Raw genomic sequence first — 26,224 nt, 5'->3', positions numbered from 1 at the left:
TAATTTATCAGAGTTATACCAACTTAATTCATTAAAGAAATAAAGTTTAATTTTTTAAACATAAATAGTCATTTAAAATGAAATACGATAAATAAAGATAAAAAATTTAAGTCTTCTATAAAATAAAACACAAATATATAAAAATATGACATTTACTAAATATTTGTCAATTGAAAAAAAAAAACAAAATAAACTCGTGCTTTGAAAGCGCGGATCAAAATCTAGTCTTTACTTACAACAATTGTTAGTAACAAAGAGAGAGAGAGAGAGACAAACTTCAAGCGCTATACCGACTCCACCTTTGTGTTTTAATAAAATATTTCTAATGTTCAAGAGGTTCTCCTGATACAAAGTAAGTGAAACTCTTCATGAGATTGAGAAGTCGGTGGGCTGTGCAATGTCAACAACCTCAAACTCGTTATCATCAGCACAAGAAAGAATGAGATCACATTCAGATATAGCCAAACGTTCTAGAGGACTGTTTCAACAGCCTCAATACAAATCAATGAACTTCAAAAAGAAACGGTGATTACTACTAGTTCAACAGGATGTATAAACACGACTAGTCCGTGTTATAAACCAACAAGAGATATGAGGGATAACTTTTCCTCTAAGTCAGAGCCATGACTGCATCATTCTCAACCTAAACAACAAAAACATCGAACATAGGAGCAAGTCACGGTCAGTGTCCATATGAGTAGGATATCTCTTCTTTAAACTTACAACAATTGTTATTCATCCCCTAACCTGCTGCTCCGCTAGAGATTTGGAATCCTCTAATACTTCTTCAGTAGACATTAGCACAAGACGCTGACTGCTAACTGCTAACTGGTTGCTCAATGAGAATAAACAGTTTCTGCTTAACATCCAAAACAGTCTCTGTGGGATCGCATTGGATAAAGTAAGTGGCTTTCATGAGCTTCACACGAATATACATGGCATGTAATCAAGATTAACACAGACTAATCAATCATACAACTGATTAAAGCAAACACCATAAGAACAATGAAATTAGTAAAGTTGTTGGACATGAGAAGATTTCTTAGGACAAAATTTCTTAATTTTTCAGTTTAAATGAACACAGAATAATGGAATAAAGATAATAAGTGTACTAAGAGAAACAGAACCCATCAGATGAAACCAACAAAGCAGAAACACATATGTGAATACCAGGCCCAGCCTTTGGCATATGCCCAAGGTGCAAAGGTGCAAATGCACCTTTTAAGGGTTGGTAAGGAGTAAGGACCCTTACGTGTCACCTTTTAATTTGATCTTATAAATCTCTCTCTCTCTCTCCTTTGATTCACCATGGCGAGCAACAGAGTCAAGGACACGGCTATGGTGGAGAATGTCTCTGGTGAAATCGTTGACCTCAACATTCCCGAGCCAGATGAGATTCTCGACGGAGAAGTGAAGAAGGACGAATCTGACTCTAAGTCTGTATGACTGACGGCGGCTGGGGATAGGCCTGTCAGTTGGGTTGGACCACACCCAAATGGGTATGTCCAACTGGGTATTTTTTTTTCTGGGCTCAAAACACCCACACCCATATTTAGCCCACACCCAACAGCACCCATACCCAATAACATCCACCACCCAACTGGACACCCAAACCCACACATTGATAAGCAATTTAAATATTGGCCCAAATCTGTTTTTTTTTCTGAACACATGCCCAAATCTATTTAAATTCAATTTAAACTCATTTTAAATATTAAACAACATTGAAATATGATAGAAATATCCAAAATTGAATAGTAAATTTTTGAAACTTTAAACAACATTGAAAATTTTGAAAATCTGAAACAATCTCAAATGACTTAAGTTTTTAACAACACTGTTTATTTGAGCTTAAATTGAGCTCAAATAACTTGAGAAGAATCTTGCAGAGATAACGGCTATGTCGAGGAAATAACTTGAGCTTCAATCTTCATACAACTCATCGTGTTTCTGAATCCAAAACAAAATGATATTCTAAACGATTCATCATCATCATCAGAGCTAGAGTAAACAATGGAAACGAGATTCATCATCATCACAAAACCCACGACGAACATTCATCATCATACAAAACGAGATTCATCACAAAACCCACAACAGAGATTCATCGTCATCGTCATATAACCCGAGATCGAAGCTAAAACTCAAAGTTAACCCGAGATCGAAGCTAAAAACTCAAAGTTATAGAAACGTAAGATCAGAAGCTAAAACTCGAGAATCTTACCGAAAATTGGGAGAAGAAGAAGTCACACGCCAGAGAAGATAAAGCCAGAAAGAGAGATCAGAATGATAGATCGCAAAATTTCATCGTCAAATCGCAAAAGAAGAGTACGACGGCGACGGCAAAATTTTTTTTTTTTCAGTCAAAATAAAAAAAATGATTTTTTATGTATTGGGCTACCCAATACCCAATTGGGTTGGACCAAATTGTCCATGGGTAAATTGGGCTTTTAGCCCAACTGGACCATAAAATATTTGGGCTTAACCATAACCCGCCCAAAACAGCTTGGCCTGGGCCACACCCATGAGCACCCAACCAGTTGACAGCCCTAGCTGGGGATGTATCTCCGGTGGATGATGTTCTGAAGAAGATTTGACGCGCTGAGAGGTTTGGTGTTTCCGTGAAGCTTACAAAAGAGGAGAAGCACAATTCTCGTGCTGAGAGGTATGATTAGGGTTACGAAAGGGATTCTCAATTTTTACTGAAACCTTATAACGGATTGGAGGATTCTTATTTGATCCATGTTCACTCAATGTGTTTTAACTCTCTATACAGGCTTGGGACTGTAGCAGCGGTGAAGGACTCACAGGAAACAAAGAAAGCAAAGGACTTGAAGCAAAAGGCTAGAGCTGACAGGTTCTTTTGTAGTTTATTTACTTGAATACTTGGTTTTCAAAGATGGTGAGTGAGTTTCTTACTGGATTTATATTTTACTCAGATTTGGGGTTCCATCTGTGGGTTCTTGCGCCATTGCTTCTTCACCTACGAGAGAAAATCTTCGTCTGTCTCTGCAAATGCGTTCCTCATCACCTCCTCTGAAACCTCTCCACCCTCAAAAGCAAATTCTGTTGATCCGTGAAACCTGAGTGTTAGTGTGTATGACAGTTTTCAAGAATGATAAGGCATTATGTGTGTGTGTCTTACTCTTTAAATTGGGGAAGAGGTTGTCAGCAATGAACCTTGAACCCTCTGGACCTCCATGTCCATCGTAAACTCCAACAAAAGTGCCTTGAACTGCTGGATTGTTGAATGTCAAATGGCCCTGATTCGATCTGGCACTGATCCTACATCACACTGTTGGCTTGGATCATTGCCATTGAAAACTCTCCAAAGGCGTGAAGGCCAAGATCTTTGTACCATGTCAATCCATAATTCTTTGTAGGACTGATCTTACTTCTCCAAGAGGATTAATTCATCTTCCCAGGGGGAGTGATAACAAAGTAGTAGTAGCGGTGCTGGTTGTTGAGTTATGAATTTCAAGTTCAAAGAAGGGACCATATATCAAAAAAAATTAATTATACTAACAATAATTCTTAACTTTTCAAATCACACAATTAACTATTAAATTATTGATTAGAACTTCTAATGGGCTCTTAGTAACCATTAGAGTTAGCTCTAATAACAAGGGATAATACTCCAAGACAGCAGATGGAAAACTTGTTTAAAAGCATGTGGCGTGTGGTGGCTCCAGAGAGAGTTAGAGTGTTCCTTTGGCTAGTTGGGAATCAGGCAATAATGACAAATGCAGAGAGATATAGGAGACATCTCAGTGGAACTGATGTGTGCCAAGTATGCAAAGGAGGGGTTGAGACGATCTTACATGTGCTTAGAGACTGCCCTGCAATGGAGGGAATTTGGAGTAGATTCGTACCAAGTACGAAGAGACAGGCTTTCTTCTCGATGCCATTGCTTGAGTGGCTATACAGAAACCTGTATGATAATGATGCTCATAATGAGATTCCTTGGGCCACGACTTTTGCTCTGGGCGTGTGGTGGGGATGGAAGTGGAGGTGTGGGAATGTGTTTGGAGATAATAGGCTTTGGAGGGATAGAGTTAAATTCCTACGTAACTTGGCTAGAAAAGTGATGCGTGCTAAGAAAACAGAGGAGGAAAGCAGGGCTCGTGTCCAAAGGGTGGAGATAATGGTAGGATGGACGCCTCCTCGAGGGGGGTGGATGAAACTGAATACTGATGGAGCATCACATGGTAATCCGGGACTGGCGTCGGCTGGAGGGGTGTTGCGTGATGGAGAGGGTGAGTGGTGCGGTGGATTTGCGCTCAACATAGGGAGGTGCTCGGCGCCTCTGGCGGAATTGTGGGGAGTCTATTATGGTCTTGTGATTGCTTGGGAGAAAGGTATCAGGAGGCTGGAGGTGGAAGTTGATTCCAAAATGGTGGTGGGTTTTCTTACGACAGGGATTGAAGATACTCATCCACTGTCTTTCCTGGTACGATTGTGCCATGGCTTCTTGACGAGGGACTGGTTGGTCCGAATTGTTCACGTGTATAGGGAAGCTAACCGATTAGCTGATGGGTTAGCTAACCTTGCGTTTTCTCTTCCTTTTGGGTTTCATCGCTTTGATGTTGTTCCGCTTGAGTTTGTTAGTTTGATACGAGAGGATGTCGATGGACTGTTACAGCCACGACAAGTTCGATTGTAATTTGAAGTTTTAGTTTAAATAAAATTGGGAGGCTTCCTCCCATCTTCCTACCAAAAAAAAAGAGTTAGCTCTAATAAAATCCGAATATTGACCCTGCTGTCCTCAAACCTATGATGAAACAAAATATACAATATCATGAATAATCTGTCTGAATTATTTATAAATCGTGGATAATCATCCTTGATTAAACTTTATTCTTTGTCGGCTGGATCGTAATTAGGTCAAAAGCATAACAATATCATTTTAATTATTACCCTGAGAAAATGCAAAGAGCTCGTTTGCATGTTATATTCCACACGGTGGACGGTTGGGACAATATTTGGTCGGCATTTATCAAAGATTATATTATTACAGAACCTTCGACTCCGTTTGTCGATCTGAATTCTCCGATTTTTTCCACCATTTCCTCCCTCCTTCGGTGGAAATTCAAATCGGAGATTCACCGCCGCGTTCAAATATCCAAATACATTCTCAATCTCGTCTCCTCCTTCAACCAGGGATCAAACCATAATCAATAAAAACTCTTGTGATCGGAGAAGATGGTGGAGAGAACGATGAGTTTAGGGATCGGACTCAACGGAGAATCCTCCGGCGGCAGAGAAACCATGTGGGCGCAGCAAGAGCTTCTCCAGAAAATCAACCAAGAACTCGACGCTGAACGCGAAGCCTCCTCCTCCGCTGCTTCCGAGGCCTTGTCGATGATTCTTCGTCTCCAAGGGGAGAAAGCAGCGTTGGAGATGGAGGCTAGTCAGTACAAGAGAATGGCCGAGGAGAAGATGTGCCACGCTGAGACCTCTCTGGCTCTCTTCGAAGATCTTATTTACCAGAAGGAAATGGAGATCGCGTCTCTCGAGTTTCAGGTCCAGGCTTACCGTTGCAAACTACTCAGCCTTGGATGCTCCGATCCCGCCGTCGTGGAGAACAGGTTCCCGGAGAATCTCATCTTCTTTGGGGACACCTCTCGTCTCAACCAAAAGAAGAAGATGAAACGAAACCTCTCGGTAAAACTAATGTTCAAGAAATCATTAGTCCTTGAAGTATTGATTAGGCATACGTCTAAACTGGTTTTTTGAAAGTCAGAGCGGTTTTTAGAACATCGTTTAAAATAAGTTACAAGCGTTATTTGTTATAACTGAAAACGAAAACTGATTCTTTGTCTATATAAAACAGAGCTCTCTGTTTTTCATTGTTTTTTTATACACTGTTTTTAATTGTTTGGATACTGAAAGGTCAAAACTTGCTATGTTGCAGAGTCCATTTGATGGCATGACAAGTGAAAGAAGACTACTCTTGTCTGATAACGAAGGCTTTGAGGAGAAGAAAGGTCTCGAGAGTTCTTTATCTCCACGTGAAGACTTGAGCACTTATTGGGAACAGATCAGGAGAATAGACGATCATGTCCGAGAGATATCGGAGTCAAGAGATGCTCCCAAAGAATCTAAACGGCCTTTGATTAAGCGTGAGTCTGTGTCGCATGCGTTGGTGTCACAGGTCAGCAATACTATCCTCGAGTCAGCCAAGAGTGATGTGAATACGATAATGGAGATGCTGAAGAACCCTGATCATAAAGTCTCTGCCAAAGATGAGTCTCCGAATGTTCAGGACATCTTTGAGGTTCCAAGGACGAAGGAGAGCCTTTTTATCATCTCGGAAGAAGAGGAACATGAAGAAAGAAGTGTAAGTGTTCATCATCATCTATAATCTTTTTGCTAAAAATAGAATCGTTAAAGTGGTAAAGAATCACAGGGCAGAGGCAAGTTGTTGAGTAAGCCGCCAAGAGATACGAGCATCAAGGCAGAACATATGAGTTTGCTAAAGGAGATTCGAGAACAGCTCAATGGAATGCAGTCAGAGATGAGAAGCTTAAGATCAGAACTGCATCTTACTCCACCTGTGTCCTCCCATCACGAGGAGGATGGAGTCCTTAACTCAGTTCAAGAGGTAATCACTCCTTTTTCTACTTAGAGGCGAATATTTCATTTGGCCGGTCCTGGACAAAGCCGACCTCCAAATTTTTTGAAAAAATTACATCTACATAAACCCCAAATCTGTAAAATAAATAAATTTATTGATATCTTTAATAAATCACCTACGGTCCTAAAAATTTCAGGGTCAGGGAACTCTTATGAACATTTTTGTTTTGTTTCTTGAACAGGCCATGATTCACTTCTGGCTTTAGAAGCTACAATATGCGTGGCGGCGTGGTTCTAGTTTCCCTTTCTAAGTTACTTAACCTTCCAAGAGTGTAACTGAAGGGATGTAAAAAGAAACTGATTACTGAGAATATAATCAGTTTGTATGTAAAACCATTGTCATTGTTGAGAACACGTTCTTACAATATAAGAACAAAAATATTAAATCTTAAAGTTGCACCATATTGATGGTTGATTCAGTTGGACTAGCTGACGCAGAAAATGCAAGAAGGGTTAGTAGAACGGTTATCAAGATCAAGAGTGGTGCCTTTTAAACACTTGAAGTGGTAGACATGACCACAATCCAGCACACACACCTCTTGTAAGCTGCGCAAAGAAACATTAGGCCGTTCTGGATCCGAGGCTAGATCTCTCCCGCATAAGTCGCACTTGTGTCCAACTTCCTCAACTGTAAACACCTTGTCAAGCTCTGCGAAAAAGTCGAAAATTATCACATAAGAAGAAATTATATATAGCTAAAAACGAATGTATTAAATATTGAAATATCAGATGAGAGGTTATACCATCTTTTATATGCGAGGTGGCTTTACTCGGATCAGGCTTATTCGGATCCTGGGCAGTGGCGGCAGTCTTCATGAGATGTTTTTGTATCTCATTAGAGAGGTTTTGAAGATCAGCTGAAGTGGAAGCGGATGGTCCAGTTGTGGCTGTCTCAATGTTCTGCTGAAGCTTCAAGAGCATCTCTCTACTCGTGATCAGACTTTTGACATGGTCTTCTTTTTCTTTCGAATCCATGTTAAGTACGTACTCTCTGACAAGAAGACAAAACTTGTGTATTATTTAGTCCAAGACAAACAGAAAAAAATATAAGAAAAAAGAAAGAAAGCGAAGTCAATCTTTGTTTGACTTGTATGTTGGCGTGTTGAAACTTGGGGACTAAGATAATAGTCTAATAGGTTTACGAAGCAAGTACAGTTTAGGGTTTAGGGCTAAACACAAGGAATCAAAGCGGCTAAGCATTACAACCCACAAACAAAATCGAACGATTGTAACAGAGTTTCAAAAAGATTGGTTAACTTCGGTAGAAAAATCAATCAAAGCAGAGTTCGACAATCATTAGAAATCAAAATCAAACATAAGAACAAAAAAAGGGAAGATGAAGGGGGAGAAAGAAACTCGAAGAACCTGTTGTGTATCGATCTACGAGTATTTTTAATTTAGATTTCCATGTTTTTATTATGTTTACTGTTTTATTGCTTTGAATATTTATTATTTACATATGTTTAAACAAGCGATATACACCAGATCGTATCTATGCATCTCCCAGATAAATATAAATTTTAATTAGAGATTAATGGATGACAGAAAAAGGAAGGAAACAAAAATAAAAAAAGGTTAAGAGCAGTTGTAATCCAAGAGTTACATTACTTTTATGGAAGGCAACTTTAATTGGACTACTTCTCTAGATTTTTAATGATACATTAATTAATTAAAAACTTTATAAGACTTAAGCCAGGAAACATTACCCAACCAATCTGTGGATTAACTCCTCGTACAATGAGATACTTGGGAACCATGGAGATGCTAATCATTCTTATATAAATCTGAAGAATCATCTCATAAGTTTTTTTCCTTTCTCCTTGTTATTGTTTATTGTCTCGACAAGTTTCATAAATCATTAGGATCAACGGAAGGAACAGATGCTAAATGATACCAAAGACAGCAAACCACTATGAAATCTAAGCGCGAGTATAAAATCTAGTACTTTATCAAATTCCTCTATGAAACCGAGAAACCAATGACCATCCAATTTACTATTAGCATACAGATTCATGCATTAACGTTTTCAGGTCGGTCTTCCATAGTTTATCTGATTAGTGAGAAAAACAGTTGACTGAAAGAAAATTATAGAGCAGAGAAGAAATCAGAACCGAATTAGCTCATTCTAATAGTACATTATTGGATTTTCATGGGCATTAAAACTTCATTAGAAATTTAAGTTTTATTCTAATTTGTCTAATCAAATAGTTAGGTTGAAATGAGAAAACTGATCACACCTGAATTTAGACAGACAATTTTCTTTTTTACTTAAATTGATGTGTACAGAACGACTGATTCGGCTGTCCAAAAATAGTTTTGAATGTATATTTTCCTCCTAGATTATAGATTATAAGTTATTAGACTATATATTTTGGCCTTTTATGCTTCACTACACATAAATAAATCTTGTTATGTAATATTCTGCATTTTTGGGTTAATAATCTCCATAAATCTGAGGTTTTTTACCTTCTAATCAATTGTGCAATCTAATTTTTACACTGAAATTAGAGAAAATATCAAATAAAAGGTATTTGTAAAGTCACATTTAGGGTTGTGGGTATAATTGTGGCTGTGTGACTACAAATACATTTTATTTGATATTTTTTCTAATTTCAATGTAAAAATTAGATTGCACGATTGATTAGATGGTAAAGACTAAAGAGACCTTAGATTTATGGAGATTATTAACCCATAATTGAAGATAAATCGATACTGACGAAAAAGACCAAAAAGGGCTTGAATATAGCAAAATATTCGGACAGGATCAGCTTGTACTTAATCAAAGTGTCCGGATTTCTCTCCAACTTACATTTGACTCTGTAAAACCCACCCCTGATACACCTATACTTATGATCTTTCTCTTTTATACATTCCTAATGTCAAACAAAACACCTCCATAGAGACATTTCTTTCACTTTCTCCATGGCTGATAGTGCCCAAGTAGTACCCGTTGAGGAACCAGCTGCAACCACCACCGCCACGGCAACCGCAATAACAACAACGAGTGAGCCAGAAGCAAAAAGCTCCGACCAGATGGAGTCACAAAGCGATAAGCCACCCGCTGGAACATTGGTCACAATCATGAACCTTTTCGCCATCGGTGTACTTCCCATCTGCACCTTCTTTCTATCTCTTACACTCCTCGGCTACGCTGTGTGGCTCCTCTACATGCGTAGCTACGACTGCGAAGATATCCTCGGTCTGCCACGTATCCAGACAATCGCGAGCGTCGGTCTCCTCGCCGTCTTCGTCGTCAGCAATGTAGCTCTGTTTCTCCGACGGAAGTTTCCGATGCCAGCACTCGTTGTGATGTTTGTGATCCTTTTGCTAATGCTATTCATCGGTCTGGCGTACGCCGGAGTCAACGAGATGCAGACCAGGCGGTTTCCGGCGACTGGGACGTGGTTTAAACTCAAAGTGATGGATAATGTAAACTGGAACAATATCAAATCGTGTGTCTACGATAAAGGTGCATGCAACGAGCTTGTTTATGGATCTCCAAAAGATAAACCTTATAATAGAAGAAAATTGCCACCAATAAAGGTTTGTTCATTGTAGATATTCTTACAGTTTGAGATCATAACCATCTTTTACCATGTGCATCCGGTGCATTCTAACATGCATGATGACATAGGTAATTGAAACATTTACGTATAATCCATAAAAGTTTTATAGTTAATATACATAAATATATCGTTAAAAATTCTTATTAAATTGTATCTCCAAAATATTAGAATCCACAATTATCAAATGAATAATGTATATATCATATTATCATGTTTACAAGATTTTCAAATAGTTTGAGAGGATCATGTACCATAGGATCTTTAAACTAGTAGGTTAATTACACAAGTTGTTTTGATATTTGTTGTTCTTGTAGAATGGATGCTGCATGCCTCCAGAGACATGCAACATGGACGCTTTAAACACGACGTTTTGGTATAGAAGAAAAGACGAGGGACAACCATTGAAGACGGAGGTGCTGTACGGGGGCATGGTCGGAAGACTAAGTGACTGTCAGCTGTGGAGGAATGATTGGAGCGTGTTGTGTTATGATTGTAGGTCTTGCAAGTTAGGATTCGTAAGATCTGTAAGGAGGAAATGGTGGCAGCTAGGTGTCTTCTTGATAGTCATCTCCATTCTTCTTCTCATCTCTCACCTATTGATCTTCTTGGCCACCTTTTGGGAACGTTTCAAGGGTTAATCACCATCATGATGGTCTTTCTAATTAGGAGAGTTTCTTTTTTTTTCTGTGTGGTAAAATAATCTCTTTCTTCTGCATTCTTTTTAGTACTCAAGCAGATGTTTGTAATAAAGTATCAACAATTGGTTTGATTTAGAAGCCAAAAGCAAGCTCTTTGGTCCATTATTTCATCTTTAAAGCAGGGGGCTTCAAAGTAACATTGTCTCTAATAAAATCAAATGTGAGTACAGGACAGGAACATTGAAGACACTTTGTTCTTTCATTGTCCTAACTACCAAGTACCACCAGAGGAGTGATCAGGCTGGATAATTAAAAGCTTTGTCGATACTATTTAGGGAAATTGTTATAAAGTGAAATACATCTTAAATAAAAGGTGAAACAATAACATACGGTGAAAATTCTACTTATTTTTTTCAACCTGCTTGCATGCTTCACCTTTACAAAGAATGACCAATCTTGGGAGAGTCAAAGATAACAATTTAAGAGCACATCTCACTCATCTTGTGAGTGAAGAAACAGAGCGAAGGCCGTGTCTCATGGCTGCTTCCCACACCAAATCAATACGGTCAACGTCAATGGCTCCGACCTCATGATGCTCCCAACCTTCCAGCATATGAACCACTCCTCCTGCATGGCATGCATGCACCACCCCTCTGTCCATTGTGTACTGCCACAACATACACACATAAAGTTTTAGTCAGGTGTACCAAAGGGCTAAAGAGACAATCAAGACTATTGTAAACCAAACATTCTTTAAACCTCGCAGGTTCCTAGCCCTTGAACATCTTCAGGGAGCCTCATTGCAGCTAGATCCCCGTAAGTGCAGTTCCTCCTGAAGTTGAGGATTGGTGGCACCACAAACTGGTGGAAATGCGTTCCTTTAGGAGCCCAGCTCTGCTCCCTTGGCGTTAACCATTTCCCAACGATCCAAGTCTGCATTATACATAATTCAAACACCCCAAAGTCAATACATTTACATTTACACAACAAATGAAAACCAGTTAGAACTCAAATACACTACCTTGCAGTTTTGAGCAGCGTTGTATTTGGTCACTTGTACAAGGTAGTTCTGGAACTCAACAGGAGCTTCTTTCTGAATCTTTTGGAATCTTTCCACCGATAGTGTCAACATCTGTCAATTGGTTCCAACATATGTCAGACTTTGGGATACTATATTAAACCGTACATTCGAGACATTAGTAAAAAAAACTTACGAGAACTCTCACTCCCTGACGACAGAGGTAGAGAGCGATGGCTCTTCCCAGCTTAGAAGTGGCTCCTGTCAAGAACACCTCTTTCACATCTTTTGGAATCTCATTAAGAATCACTGCTGCGGTTAATGTGTTCCCGTGGACCACACGAACTCTAAGGTCAGGATGCTTGTTGACAAACAACGTCCCACCACCATTTAGAGCTTCGTTCTGAGCAAACACTCAAACAAAACCAACCCTTTTAGTGACTTGACTCAAAAGTTTCAGACTTTTTTTTTGAGACTTCGGTTCCGACACAAACCTTGTTCAAAGCAGCCAAGCTTATAACTTTAACACCAATCTTATCAGCCCTAAGAATCGCATTCTCGATCTGGTTGTTAATTCCTTGTTTAGCAATCGGTAAAAAGTACTGCAAAAACAGAGGAAAATGCTCTGTAAAAACACTCTGTTCTGTCTGTTTTTAGAGGGTAAAACTGAAAAAAAAGCAGAGGCATTTACTTGGAACCCGAATCTTGGAACTCCCCAAGTCTGGCAAAGATTGTTCCTGAGGGTATAGAAGCTGAAAAGAAAAGTCTTTGACCAGACCCACATGCCCAACATCACCATGAACGTGAATGGCCACATGGGCAGCAAGAAGAGCCTCGTTGTGTATGGCATTGAAGCAAACGATCTGAACACAAACGGAGCATGCATCGCCGACATCACATCTACCCCGTGAGCCAAGAACACAAACTCCGGCACTCTCTTCCGTTCCCCTACACACGGACATCAAAGTTAGTTAAAACAAAACTGTAGTTTTCAGGTTAAAGAAGGGGTAACAATGTCTTTTGGCTCAAGAGGTTTGACTTTGACCAGAAATAGAAAACTCTCACCCACTTTGGTTGCACAAAGTACAAACTCTATTTCTACTAATGTCCCTCATAAATTGCCATTAAACTGTTTGGTATTCATTCATTCAACTAGTCTAGTAACAGATTCGTGTGTTCAGGCTTTGGGCTAGATATGCAAAACAAAAACAAAAACAAAAACAAAAACTGCGTGGAGTAGGTTTGCTATATTTACCTGCAGACAAGCGAATCTTCTTTTGGAGTCCCCACGAGTTTGAGTTAAGTGTGTTGCCCAAGACATCAAAGATAGGCATGAATAGACAAAAGTTGGTCCCCATCTCATGATGATGCAGACTATGGTACCTGCATAAACCCCACCAAGAAAATCAACTTTTTAAAGATATTTTTTAAATCATTACACTGTAAAATCATTGTGATGCAACTAAAAATGTAACACCACCAATTACTTTCGATAGGCATATTTCATAGCTAATACAATCTTGGCAATTTTGCTTCTTAAAGTAAAAAAAAAAAGAAGACAAAATTAAGTCATGTTTATGTGTCCTAACCAAATCCAAAAAGAAAAATGACATGTGAATACTTTGCCGAAAGGGTAATAAAAGTGTCAACGGCATACGTTGGAGTGTAGATGAGATATCGAAGGATTGGAAGTGTCTCGAATAGCTTGTGAGAGAAGATTTCAACGTTACAATGTCCTAAACATCTTAGGAAATCAAACATAATAGCATATCCGTAGATCAACCCTAATGATCCAACACCTAGCAAGCAAGATCCAACCAAAGGAACTCCAGCTACGACGCAGAGGATAAGGCTTTCCAGTAACGTCGCATTTCCAGCTGCACCCAATAGATAAAATATTGTTATATTACAACAAACAAGAATGAATTTTTGAATAAGGTTATTAGTGATGAAAATGTACAAGTCATGGGATGTGGCACAGGAGATGAGTGATGGAAGGAGTGGTAATGCGTGAAGAGGTAGGTGTTACTATGAAAAGTTCTGTGAAGAAAGTAGTATAATGGCTCTGAGAAGGTCACATGTAGCACAATTAATGCAACGAGTCCTTTCGTGTTCCACAGAGGTATACTGTTAATCGTCATCAATGGAAGAGACATGTAACAGATAATGCTAGCTATTATTGCTTGCAGAAGTATGTAGTTGTCCCTGAAATAAAACCCACAGATCAAAACGATACCTTTGGTGGTTTTATGGGTATTTAAGACCATAGCAAGAACAGAGTAACATCTTAAAAATATTGATTTTAGGACAAGTTATTATTATTATTATAATATGTACCCAAAATGTTACTTGAGAGGGATTTACCAGTGCCATTCGTGATCAATCTGCTTAAAGTCGACGCCATTAGGGTTAATCCTTAGAGTGCGAGACGCCCAAAGCATGTTGTTGTAAACGCTCCAAAGAACATGAAGGAATCCTTTGAGTCCACAGATGATGAGGATATGAAGACACCAAAGAGCCCTCGAGTAGTCTTGTTCGTACGCCCATGAGTACACTACTTGTGCAGCTAACGGAGCGTAGAGAAGATACTACACAGACAAGAAAAACACATATGAGATTCACACGAGAAACCAGACCTTTTGAGAAGTCAGATCAAACCTTTAGATTGCCAAAGTTTCCCCAAGGCCAAGCTGAAAAAGCTACCATTCTTATTCTCTTAAACCCTTTTCGTTACCTCCTCGAAGTTAGAAATTTCTTGATTTGTTTATGACTAGATCTTCTCTCACTCTTATTGGTCTATATAACCTTAAAGATTGCTCCAGTTTCAAGCAATACTAAGAGAAAGATGTTGCTCTGTTTGTGGAAGTCAAAACAAAGAGAGAGAGATGGAGAGATCTAACGATAGGGTTCTCTCTAATCTCAAGAAAAGGTATGGAGATTTTTTTTTTTGGGTTGAAAGTTGTGTGTTATGTGACATTATTGAGAGCATCGAGCTCTGGTTATTTATATAAGCATTTAAACTAGGATGGCCAACTACACCCGAAAATTTATTAGGTCTTTTTAACGAAATTTAAATATAAAAGAAAATCAATTTGCTGAAGAAAATCGTTTTTGAAGTCACAAATAAATAACAACGAGTTTTTTCCGCCTGAAAAGAAAACTCTTACAGCAATCAAAATCTGAGTATAGTCAGTGACAATTAATTTTAACTCTGTTCACTCGTCGTATGTAAGGCGAATTTGGTAGCAACATTTATACTTCTATCTTTAAGAACTAAGGATATTTAAAAAAAAACTAAGGATTTTGATAAAAAAAAAAACTAAGGATATTTCACTTTTGTGAATATTAGATGTTTTCTTTCTTCTGAAAGCTGGTTTAAATAGTAGATGTTTTTCTTTCTAACTTTTAATCTAGAGCTTATCTAGTTTTGCTCCCTCCAACCACAAAAAAAACTTGAGAAACACTTTCATATCTCTATTAGTAAAATTAAGAAATATATATATCAAACTGTGGAATTTTTTGGCCAATAAAACAAACAATAGTATGTTAATGATGTTGGCCAATTAAACAACAACACTGTAATACAATATATAATAGAAAGTAATTTGTTTTTAGATCCATAAAAACAAAAAAAAAACATTTTAAAACTATTTTTTTATGACTGGTACTATTTAAGACGCATTATCGCGTGAAAAGAATTCCAACTTTTTGGCAAAAAATAAAAATTATAGTGCAATTAGTAATTCAAAAATAGATAATATGAGAAATGAATTTGATACATTATAAAATAACTGGAAATATTTTCTATATAGAATTATATAAATTACATAATAAAATTTATAATATACATATATAAATTTAATATGTTTTTATATATACATGAACTTTCATATTATAATCTATAATCGAACCCAGTTCTAATATATCCAAAATTTATCAATTTACATATATATTTTGAACATTTCACGTATCTAATTTATGGAACAGACTTCATGCGGGATTTGAGATCCAAGATAATTACTCATGTAATGTATATAAAATCAATGGAAAGAAAAACTATCTTCCTTATTTTATGTAGTGTGAATGGCCAAAAAAATGAATATTTGTAAACCAAACAGGTACTATTTATGTTTGTGTATTCTATTATGGACCTAATCAGCAAGAAACTCAAAACATTAGTATAATATTGACTAGTTTTATCAAAAAAATTTATAATAAATTGTTTTGTAAATATTTTATTGACTTGATTATATTATTTTAATACGACGTATAACCAATTGATGCAATGGCACAGCTCTCACAGCTGGACTCTCTTTCTCTCACACGCATTTAGTGTTCGGTTTCCGGTTGAAGCAGCGATGGTTACACTTCTCCCTCTCGGTGGCTTCTTCGTACACTCTTATCATTTTGTCCATTTTCTTTTCACATTGTCCTTTTCTTCTCACTTTTGTTTTACATTTCTTTATATTTTAAGTGATTTTCAAACCACAAATTAATCAGCATTCATGCCACGTTGGGTACAATACTGGTACTGTACAAATATTACAGGGCTTAGATAGGGTTTAAACTTCATATAAATGCCATGGGTAAAACATTAATCAAATCCAAACATATATGTAAGCTATAGGGTCAGGCTCGCTATTTAATGCATTGACAAGAAAAATCATCCAGTGTTTACTTTCTTGTACGTAGTTGTTAATTTCCATGTTAATGTTTTCGCATCTAGTTGGAAGTTAATTTTAGCAAAAAATTAATGCGTAGAACAACTATTCACCCGAAAACTGTGTTCAGCATTATATTAAAGAAGTTTTAGTCTAGTACAAAAACAAGCTAGTACCGAACACTGGGACTACTGCTAGTGCTAAGTGAGATTTGCAATATTTTCAACCTGGACTCGCATGTTGAATAGGCCAAGCTAATCATTTTGTGAATCAACCCGGTCCAACCAGTTGAATCAGATATACCGATCTTGTGTTTCAAAATTATACAGTTAATTACCATAAAATATATAACTATTTCCCTTCAAAATTCAAAAGTATTTATGATTAACTTGATTAATTAATAGAAAAAATTACGCTCAGAGTCATATACCCTGGCTAGTTTTGACTTTTTAGTATAGAACTATTCATTTTAGCTTCAAAGATTTTTTTGGTTAATTACCATATATTTTTTTGGTTTCCAAAAATATATTTTGGAGTTTTCACACATATTAATAAAATATCTTAAATTTTGATTATAAATATATTAGTTTTTGGTGATTAACCTTTCCCACAATTTTTATTAAGTCAAAATTCAATATACTATTAATTTATTCGAGGTTTACAATTTTTTTTTTTGATAATCCAGGTATCCGGACCTCTCACTTAGTCCGACTATCCACCGCGTCCAATCCGAATTGGCGAGGAAGGTTCTGGAGGCCAAACGAAAACCATGTTAAATCCGCTGTGGCCGGAGCTCGAACTCGTGATGGTGGGCACCTCAGCCGAGGTTCCTTTACCACCAGACCACGAGGCCCGGTTGGTTTACAATCTATTACCTAATAAAAATGCATTACAAATATAAAAAAAATATATATCCTTTTGAAATAATTTTTAGAAAAATTCTTTCAAATAGCTCTTTTTAAGTTTTTCTCACAAAAATAGCTCATTAGAAAAAGAATGACCAAAATAACTTCTTTTTATTTTGAAATTATTTTAATATTTATTTTTATTTTTAAAAATTTAAAATTATATTCCGAAAACTCACTCCTTAATTATAAACCCTAAATCTAGATTAGTTAACGATATGGTAAAAATGTAGATAAACTAAAAAGAACTATTTTAGAGAATTTCTCTAATTTTTATTTCTAAAATATAGATCATTTTAAAACAGAAAGAATATAAATTATTTATATTCTAAATTGGTTCAAAATAGTTTATTTAATCTCCAATCAGTAATTGTTTTAAACTCCTTAAACTTTATGATAGACCTGCATATAGTCCGTTCAAAAGAACAAAATTTCGCACATAGTACTAGTATTTAATATTTTATAAAACTTTCATTAAAATTTTGAATAAAATTAATCGCTATTCATTGATGATTCATTGTGTATATAGCCAAACAATTAATTTTGAAATATAGAAACTACAAATAAAATTCTAAAAGGGTCATTACGTAGTGGTCAGTAGTCATTTATACTACATACATAATTTATTATGTATATATGAAGTTGTTGAAATAAGTCCCTTCAACATACATACACACAACGGGCACATGTGTTCGACTTCTTATAGGATAGGCAGGAAGGTGGAATCTCGAAAGAACAGATTTAAAAGGGCTTAGATTCATTTAACTTAGGTTTAAACTATTATTTAAAACCCGAAGAAGTAGAAACCCCAGAATATAGGAGACTTCATTTGGTAAAATTGGAAATATTGGTGAAAGCAATAAAAGACCCGGAGCATATTGTGGATCTTCATTTTTTGGTAGTCAAAAGTATTTTGGACGGCTCTCATATCACAAGATTCACAACAAAACTCCAGTTGACTGTGAAAAGAAAACCCACTTGAAATGGTATGTTAATTACCAAAAAAATGGAAAACACTTTTCAAAATTTGTTTCAGTTTTCAATCAATATTATTCATATAAATATTTGTCAACACATGTATATAAAACAGATATATTATCTTACAAACCTGGAAATAATAAGAAAGATATAAGTTGTTAAGTAAACAAATTTGTCATACTTGAAAAACTTGTATGGTACTATATATGTATTGATTTTAGTCTTCTATAATGTTTGCTGTAAGCCTTTTTGTTGAGAAAATGTTTCTTTTTCTTCTAGTGGTGCAAGTTTCTCAAAACTATCAATATCTCTTAACGCTCCAACCGTCCACGGTTAATGGACCATCCACGCATGTTCTCACGGTCCGTGGAGTCCATTATGTTCCAACATTCGGTGCGTTAATTTTTCAAGGCCCGAAAGTCATGTTTATTGACTCTGCAATCACTACATGTCCTTTCTCCGTATTTTGGCTTCACTCACACGGTATCGCGAATCACTTCCGATAGGTCACCCACCCTTTCACTACTCCAGCGCAAGCACACTTAATTTTGGAGTTATAAACGGATGTGTGACGGAAAAGGTAAGTCAATTTGGTGACATAGGTAGCCAAATCAATTATCTTAAGTCTTTTCATATATCACAACTCGGGATGTTACAATTCACCCCCTTTCAAAGAATGCAACGTCCTCGTTGCGTCCCACGATAGGTCTCAAGACGCCTCTCGGGTCAGAACCGAGATGGCCAACCAGCTCTGATACCACTTAACGTCCTGACCGCCCACAGCTAATGACAATTCACACCCGCTCTCTCGGTCCGTGGGCCCCATCTCGTTCCAACAGTTGGTGTGTTAATTTTCCAAGACCCGAAAGTCACGTTTACTGACCCTGCAATCACTACATGACCTTTCTCCGTATTTTGGTCTCACTCATACGGTATTGCGAATCATTTTCCGATATGTCACTCATCCTTCCACTACTTCAACTTAAGTGAGCTTAACTCTAGAGTTCTAAACGGATGTGTAACAGAAAAGATATGTCAACTTTGATGACATAAATAGTCAAATCAATTCTCTTAAACCTTTCATATATCACAATTCGGGATGTTACAATATTGCATCCGCTGAGCTATCCGGTGCACATGTATCGCGAGTTATCTTATGCGTGGTCTAAGTTTACGCGCTGAGCCATAGGTCGTGTGTCTTGGGATAGGTTAAGTTAGATGCATTCCAAAATTTTCTATTTATTCAAGCAAAATTGCAGATGGATCGAGGGATTTGTTGTAATCAATACTTTATTGTAGTTAGCCCGCCCAGTTTTATTTTGTACGACTTTTATTTAGTAGGTTAGGAATTTACACTCAGATTATATACTATAAATGTTTGTGTAACCTCCAGAATATTTTTTTTTCTTTTTTAAAAAGTGTTCTTGAAATCATTTTGAAAAGAAAGCATGAAGTATATATATCACCCATTTGACCAAAAAAAAAAAAAAAAAAAGAAGTATATATATCACCCACATATCCACAAAACGTTCCTCGATTATATTATATAAATCACATTTATTAGTCGGCTCGAATCGTTTACAAAATCACCCAACATCCATATTCTGATGTACATTAGGCGTTAGCCTACAAGAGTTAAGAAGACCCTTTATCTACTCCCACTTGGTTTATTGTTTAGAGCATCTCTAAAAGACACTATATAATTTCAAATATGAAGTTTTTTGCTCTCCAAAAAGAAATTTCAAAACTTCAAATTTGAAGTTTTGAGGAATGAAACTCTATATTTAAAGTTTCACTACTCAAAACTTTAAAATTGAAGTTTCATATTTTTATTTGCATTTTGGTCTCTATAATCACACATCACCTTTATGATTCATAAATATTTTCTTGTTTTTGTTTTAATCTTTAAAAAAATATTTCTCATCAATATTTTAAATTTTGTTTACTGTTTTTTTTTTAATTTTACACATAAAATTAAATAAACTTTAAAATAAAATTTAAATATTTTAAGCTAGATTTAGACAACAATAATATACAAAAAAAACTTAACAAAAAGATTTTAAAAAATTACATGAAGACATAACTATTACACAAATTTAAATATAACAACAACACAAATAGTCAGGTAAGTTTGATCCGGAACCTTCAAATTTTCAAATATTGTCCAAATTGTTTTGTGTAACTAAAGATGGTTGATGTTGTTGTTTTGATGTTTTTTCGTACAATTCTTTTTTGTTCATATCGAATATATTCACGAGTATTAATATCATCGAAAAAATTAGTCTTTTAGCAATATTTTGTGTTTCTCTTTTACTATTTTGTTCTGATCTAATGCATTTACAAGTATCAATATTATCCGATTTCAACATCTTTTAGTTCGTAATCTACAAAGTAAAAATGAGGAGAGCCTTTTTACTTCGAAATGCACTAATAGATCATATATGCATTACGAAAATCATTTTATGAAATAAAATGCTATTTTGTTTAAAGTTTATAATTAATTAAGTTATTTTTATTTAAATATTTATATTTAATATAATATTTTATTAATTAATATTGTTGTAATTTGTTGATATATGTACTAGTTATTTACAAAATTTTAATGAATTCAAATTAGTTATGACAAATATAAAGACCATATTATAAAATATAAATTGTTTTGAAGTTGAGTTTGAAGTTTTGCTTTTGGAGAAAAACACATTTAAACTTCAAATATAGAGTTTTGGAAACTTCAAAATAGAGTTTCTTTTTGGAGATGCTCTTATACTGCTTAGACGACGAACCAAAATATAGTCGTTTGTCAACTACTTTCAAAATAGCTGCTAATTGTTGTTTTTACGTCAGTAAATTCATTTTAAATTTGAAATAGCAGTGTCATGTAACAGCGACAGCTAACGTCAATGATATTTCTTCTATATATATATATTACTAATTATCTGTCTCAAAACTTCTAAAATTGATAAAATACTTACGAGTGAGATAGACAGTGCCGTGCAAAAAGTTTTAAAAGCTTAAAGCAAGTATTTAAAATAAATTTATTTACAACCATAATAAAAATTATTTTTAATATGATATATTATTTTCACCAAATACACAAGTCTAATACCGTAAAAGAATAAGTTTATAACGTAAATATGTTATATTATGTCATATAGAAAAAAATACATGAATTCAAAAAATGAATTAATTAATTTTCGTAGAAATGTTTTTTTTTAAATAAATCTAAACCACTATAATAGAAATTATTTTAAATTTTGGAACCCTAAAAATAGTCATATTAATCGGAGGCTTGAGGCGAATGCCTTTTTCAATACAATGTAGGCACGCCTGAGATAGATTACAACGAAACATGTAATTTGATCAAAATGTTGATGGTTTTAGTACAAGAAGTTTATTTTCTTGTGTGTCTGAATTCTAACCTCCTTTGATATGAAAGATTTTTCTAAAATCAAATCTACAAAAGCTGACTCGGAATCCAATAGAGATTATAGATTTAACATCTAAAACTTTCAGTGCTAAAAACGTAATTTCTCAAGTTTTCATACTATTAGTTGGTTATTACTTTAATACGGCAATCATTTCTGCTGTTGTCAACAGTCGTTTCTGTTTAAATCTGAAAGAAACAAACATCGTTATGTAATATTAATGATTAGTGTCGACTATTCTTAATTATCATTTAGATTACTACTTGATATATCAGTTTTGATTGATTGCTACAATGCTACCACGCATAAGATGAGTATATATGGGCTTGTGTTTCTCCTAAATATGTTTACATTTAGATGCACTTAACAAAACCAGAAATTTCAGTACGAGTCCATCCTTATGCCAATGAATTAGTGTTAATTATTCTTATCCTTTATGTTAGTAATTGATATCAATATTGATAAGATTGAAATCACACGTACAAGAGGAGTATTTATGGATTAGTTCCCTCGTAAATGTGTAATTGACGTTTAACGACATCTGCACCAGTGTATCTTTCATTCGTAAATTGATATTAACAGATTGTGATTTCATATTAAGAAAGATAAGCAATAGTATCATAGTTCTCTGGTGACATATAGCGTCATATGATAAACATTTTGACCCCACACACTTTGAATTTTTAACCTGTTTCTGATTGGCACGAAAAGTATGGAGGTACCTCTCCGTTCTTATTTACTTTTTTTTTTTGCAAAAATTCGTTTATTCTTTTAATCATTTACAAATATATTTCAGTAAATATTTAAATTATTGGTTAAGCGGTTATATCAATGTTTAAATTATTCTGAAAATATGCAGGATGTTATGCTAAGTAAGTGAAGTCTTTTTAGTAGTCTAATAATAATTGTAATATGTCAGTCCGAGAGATTTACAAATAAATACTATCTTTACAAATTTTACGTTACACATTTAATGGTTGCATGGTACATGCCAAATTGCCAAGGAAGCAAACAAACTGGATAAACCAAAAACTAAAATCGAGCGGAGAAGACCAATGACTCAATAAGTTTACGTAATAGTACGTGCTAGTCTTGAAATTTGAGTTTAACTACTAAACAAAAATAGAGAAAATGAAAAAGGACCGTTAAATGAGGAATTAGGAGAAGATGAGTGAAGTCGATGAGTTTCGAGCTCCCCAACTAGCAACTACCATCTGCCGTTATGATTTGATGGAGATTGATTTATAAGTTACAAAGTCACATCGGGCCTTGTTGTATTGGAAACCGTGATAGCCTAGATATTCCATGTGGGTTTTATATATAATCAACATCCATGTTTGCATATGTATATGTATTGTTCCGGAAATTTTGTGCACCATACGTATACACCAAATGATATAATTCTTTTGGCGATAAGAAACAATTTTGGTCGATCTACAGATGTGCGAGTGTCTGTATTACATACAAATCGATAGGAGAGGTTAAATGGTGCAAGTGGGGTGCATTAGATGAACGGGCGTTTTCTGATCGTTTGGACTTGGACCCGACGACAACAATGCACCATGCACTTCACTTTTGTCCGATTACCTACCAGCTTTTGCCACCGGCTTGCCCCTACAATTAATACATACTTTATGTATATGTATCCGTAATCCACTTTCGTATAAAGTAGATACTTAAAAGTATTTTCATTGGATGGGATACTCTTTCAAAATATCGCATTTATGTAATGAATGGACTTTCAAAATCTCATTTATGTAATAATATTAATACTTTATATGTAATTTTACTATAAAGAAAATTTAGGAAGAAAAAATTAACTTCAGGATGACATATATAAAATTAGGCTTGTGGGTATGGTTTCTTAGGTTAGTTCGGCTTGGTTATTCCGGATCGGTAAAAATCTCAGTGAAGTGAATCGGAAAAGTTAAGTTTGGTTTTCAGTTAGTTCAGTTTCAAAAAAATTATCGAAGTTTTCAGCTTTGTGGTTAGTTTGGTTAAAATTTCATTTAAACTGAATAAAATTCGAAAATTTTGGTTTATTTCGGTTATTTCAGTTTGGTTTTTAATTAATTCGGTTTAAAATTTTGGTTAAGATTGGTATTGTTTGGATGAAATCAACCTATCAATTGGTAGAGTACAAGATCAAAAAGAACAATTTTTTTTAGAAAATCTAACTAATCGATTACTTAACCGAACTAACCGAAAAGGGTCAGTTTGGTTCGGTTAGACAAGTTTAGTTCGGTTAAAAATCTCAGCCCTATATAAATTATATTTTAAAAGTAATCTTATGTACCTCAAATAATATTATTCTTATCATTTTCTCTTTTCTGTTTTCCAATTTATATTAGCTTTTACTATAAGAACACTTCTAATGGAAACTCTAGTTTTAACTTTGTAATAATATTTTCTTTTGTCATAGTAAAATTAAGCTCCATTTCGAATTGAGAAATTCGGTTCTATTTGATTTGCAAATTCTTGCCATCTTCAGCTTTTAGTGTTTCAAATAGATCTCATTTATTTTGTTTGTCATGGGCTTAAGTATGGATGATTGGATTCACATATAACTTTTTCATGGAGTTCAAAATGGACCAAAAATGTTTACTTATGGGCTTACTCTAGGCCCATAGAGATCCGAACATTTACAAAACATCTCTGTTTATATCCAGAAAATATCTGTACAGCTTAACTTCGGAAACACACATGTCGTTTCCTTTAGCACCCATCTGTCAAAGCATCTAAAGACGTGGCGACACGTGTGACGACACGGCCTTTAAGCCCTTGCTTGTAAAACAAGTCCTCATCTTCTTCTCTCAGTCGTTTCGTCAGTGGTATCACTTTCGTTCATCGTTTCGCCGAAGCACAACAAGAGATTGAATGAACATGGAGGGAGCAAAGAGAACTCCACTGAGCGCGAGAAAGAAACACAAGAGGAAAAGCAAGAGACTTGTCAGGAGTATCGTCACCTACCTCAAGTCCGATGCATACTTGTACGCTCCTCTGTTTTCCGATTTGTCACCGCTCCCGCCGCAGATACATACGCCTCCACCGTCTAACTCCGAATCTTCTAAGGCGGAAGACTTGCATGTTGCAGGTAATGTAAGATGGTTTTTGAGTTAGTGTAGATGTGGAATGTGATATTGGCTGGTGACCATTGGCCTATTTAGCCCTCAAAATTTTTGGAATAATTCACATATATATATTTGTCTCCAAATTTGTAAAAGAAACAAAGTTATATAATCATTTAATAAATTGTCTATACACTAACTGTTGATGGGTGTAAATATTATGAATCTTATATGTACATACCGATGATCTCTAGGCATCTTCTCTCTCTATGAGAGAGTATGATAACAACCACCGTAGTAGTGTTAGTCTATAGATAGGTGAATATATAAACTAGTTTTGTTCAGTATAGATCTAGATTCTGCATTGGCTCTAAGATAGATTAGACTGTGAAGCAGGTAAACCGCAAATAACGAACTTGGTTGCGGTGGAAGTATCAACCATGAGGGAAGATAAAAGGAATCTCAGGTCAGACACTGCAGAGCATACATTGAATAACGGAAGGATCAGCTCTTCGAAACGATCACTTGTCATCTTAGACGGACAACAAACTGGAGTAAGCCGTTGAATCAGATCTTTCACTACCCTTTTTTCTCTCTTCCAAGTATGTTGTTCGATTCCCCCAATAATGTTATGTTAATGGAACTTTAAACATAGGACTACTGGTTAGTAACACTCATAGTCTAATCATTCACCAGTATCTAGTGGAATATTTACATTGAAGAAACTGAATATTTTTATGTTCTGAAGACAGAGCCTCGTGCCTACTATAATAGACTAGGATAAGAGCTGTGTACTATCTCCAAATTTTGTTTAACATCAAACAAGACAAGGCTGCTTGTCAAAATATCTGTTAAGGCTAATGAGAGTAGTACTAAAATGTTTTTTTTTTCGTTGTTATATGACAGAGGAAAAGACGGTGAAGCCAGATCCAAGGGGAGTTCCGATCAAGTGAAGTTAATGTGTAGACATAATAGCCAATGTAATCATTGTAAAATACAAATTTAATTAATTAGATGCAATAGTTACAAGAGCTCTTGGAGAGGAGAAGAAGAATAGGGTTTATCGTGTGATTGTAAAGCGTTTCTTGTTGATAAGCTTTTTAGGAAGTGATGTATGAATGAGGATGACAAAGATGTGTCCTGTCTGAACATATTGCCATGTTACCCTGTCTGGTCTTTCATAAGTAGTTGTATGACAAGAAAACCGGAAGTTTGATTTTGAAACAAACCATTTTAAATATGTTTATTCAGATTATTGCACTCTCTTTTTAGCGTCTTTTATTTACTGATATTGATCTACCAAAAACATACAGTATTAAGTGCAAAACT

General features: G+C 35.5%; 4 protein-coding genes, 1 non-coding gene and 1 pseudogene across 5 annotated transcripts; 3 read left to right on the top strand and 3 right to left on the bottom strand.

The window, feature by feature from the left end:
• Nucleotides 1-136: 136 nt before the first annotated feature.
• On the bottom strand, nucleotides 137-970 carry LOC103845225 (annotated as a pseudogene).
• A 4,232-nt stretch (nucleotides 971-5,202) lies between these two features.
• LOC103845216 (probable myosin-binding protein 6) lies at nucleotides 5,203-7,038 on the top strand. Its single transcript, XM_009122048.3, has 4 exons — nucleotides 5,203-5,664; nucleotides 5,915-6,340; nucleotides 6,410-6,604; nucleotides 6,819-7,038. Exons 1-4 carry the CDS (start codon nucleotides 5,203-5,205, stop codon nucleotides 6,840-6,842), a joined length of 1,107 nt encoding a protein of 368 aa, XP_009120296.2. The 3' UTR covers nucleotides 6,843-7,038.
• On the bottom strand, nucleotides 6,922-8,084 carry LOC103845223. The gene is made up of 3 exons (XM_009122056.3): nucleotides 8,002-8,084; nucleotides 7,380-7,627; nucleotides 6,922-7,285 (listed from the first exon to the last, which is right to left on the bottom strand). The coding sequence occupies exons 2-3, from the start codon at nucleotides 7,609-7,611 to the stop codon at nucleotides 7,062-7,064; spliced, it is 456 nt and encodes a 151-aa protein (XP_009120304.1). The 5' UTR covers nucleotides 7,612-7,627; nucleotides 8,002-8,084; the 3' UTR covers nucleotides 6,922-7,061.
• A 1,421-nt stretch (nucleotides 8,085-9,505) lies between these two features.
• LOC103845218 (tetraspanin-15) lies at nucleotides 9,506-11,002 on the top strand. Its single transcript, XM_009122050.3, has 2 exons — nucleotides 9,506-10,179; nucleotides 10,517-11,002. Exons 1-2 carry the CDS (start codon nucleotides 9,559-9,561, stop codon nucleotides 10,838-10,840), a joined length of 945 nt encoding a protein of 314 aa, XP_009120298.1. The 5' UTR covers nucleotides 9,506-9,558; the 3' UTR covers nucleotides 10,841-11,002.
• A 68-nt stretch (nucleotides 11,003-11,070) lies between these two features.
• LOC103845220 (very-long-chain aldehyde decarbonylase CER3) lies at nucleotides 11,071-14,859 on the bottom strand. The gene is made up of 11 exons (XM_033281803.1): nucleotides 14,517-14,859; nucleotides 14,223-14,446; nucleotides 13,819-14,063; nucleotides 13,516-13,735; nucleotides 13,114-13,241; nucleotides 12,550-12,806; nucleotides 12,353-12,460; nucleotides 12,055-12,261; nucleotides 11,862-11,972; nucleotides 11,600-11,773; nucleotides 11,071-11,507 (listed from the first exon to the last, which is right to left on the bottom strand). The coding sequence occupies exons 1-11, from the start codon at nucleotides 14,562-14,564 to the stop codon at nucleotides 11,337-11,339; spliced, it is 1,893 nt and encodes a 630-aa protein (XP_033137694.1). The 5' UTR covers nucleotides 14,565-14,859; the 3' UTR covers nucleotides 11,071-11,336.
• A 9,659-nt stretch (nucleotides 14,860-24,518) lies between these two features.
• Nucleotides 24,519-25,522, top strand: LOC103845214. Its single transcript, XR_004452993.1, has 2 exons — nucleotides 24,519-24,921; nucleotides 25,292-25,522. It is a non-coding gene; the product is annotated as an uncharacterized LOC103845214 (transcript).
• Nucleotides 25,523-26,224: the final 702 nt, after the last annotated feature.

Source organism: Brassica rapa, chromosome A10 (genome assembly GCF_000309985.2).
Source record: "Brassica rapa cultivar Chiifu-401-42 chromosome A10, CAAS_Brap_v3.01, whole genome shotgun sequence".
Taxonomy (NCBI): domain Eukaryota; kingdom Viridiplantae; phylum Streptophyta; class Magnoliopsida; order Brassicales; family Brassicaceae; genus Brassica; species Brassica rapa.
This window is presented reverse-complemented; position numbering and strand designations above follow the sequence as displayed.

Coding starts and splice junctions, on each gene's coding strand:
- LOC103845216 (XM_009122048.3), top strand. CDS start 5,203: ATGGTGGAGAGAACGATGAGTTTAGGGATCGGACTCAACGGAGAATCC. Junction 5,665..5,914: donor AGATGAAACGAAACCTCTCG/GTAAAACTAATG, acceptor GCTATGTTGCAG/AGTCCATTTGATGGCATGAC. Junction 6,605..6,818: donor TCCTTAACTCAGTTCAAGAG/GTAATCACTCCT, acceptor TTTCTTGAACAG/GCCATGATTCACTTCTGGCT.
- LOC103845223 (XM_009122056.3), bottom strand. CDS start 7,611: ATGGATTCGAAAGAAAAAGAAGACCATGTCAAAAGTCTGATCACGAGT. Junction 7,286..7,379: donor CACCTCGCATATAAAAGATG/GTATAACCTCTC, acceptor ACTTTTTCGCAG/AGCTTGACAAGGTGTTTACA.
- LOC103845218 (XM_009122050.3), top strand. CDS start 9,559: ATGGCTGATAGTGCCCAAGTAGTACCCGTTGAGGAACCAGCTGCAACC. Junction 10,180..10,516: donor GAAAATTGCCACCAATAAAG/GTTTGTTCATTG, acceptor TTGTTCTTGTAG/AATGGATGCTGCATGCCTCC.
- LOC103845220 (XM_033281803.1), bottom strand. CDS start 14,564: ATGGTAGCTTTTTCAGCTTGGCCTTGGGGAAACTTTGGCAATCTAAAG. Junction 14,064..14,222: donor ATTGATCACGAATGGCACTG/GTAAATCCCTCT, acceptor GTTTTATTTCAG/GGACAACTACATACTTCTGC. Junction 11,774..11,861: donor ACGCTGCTCAAAACTGCAAG/GTAGTGTATTTG, acceptor TGTATAATGCAG/ACTTGGATCGTTGGGAAATG.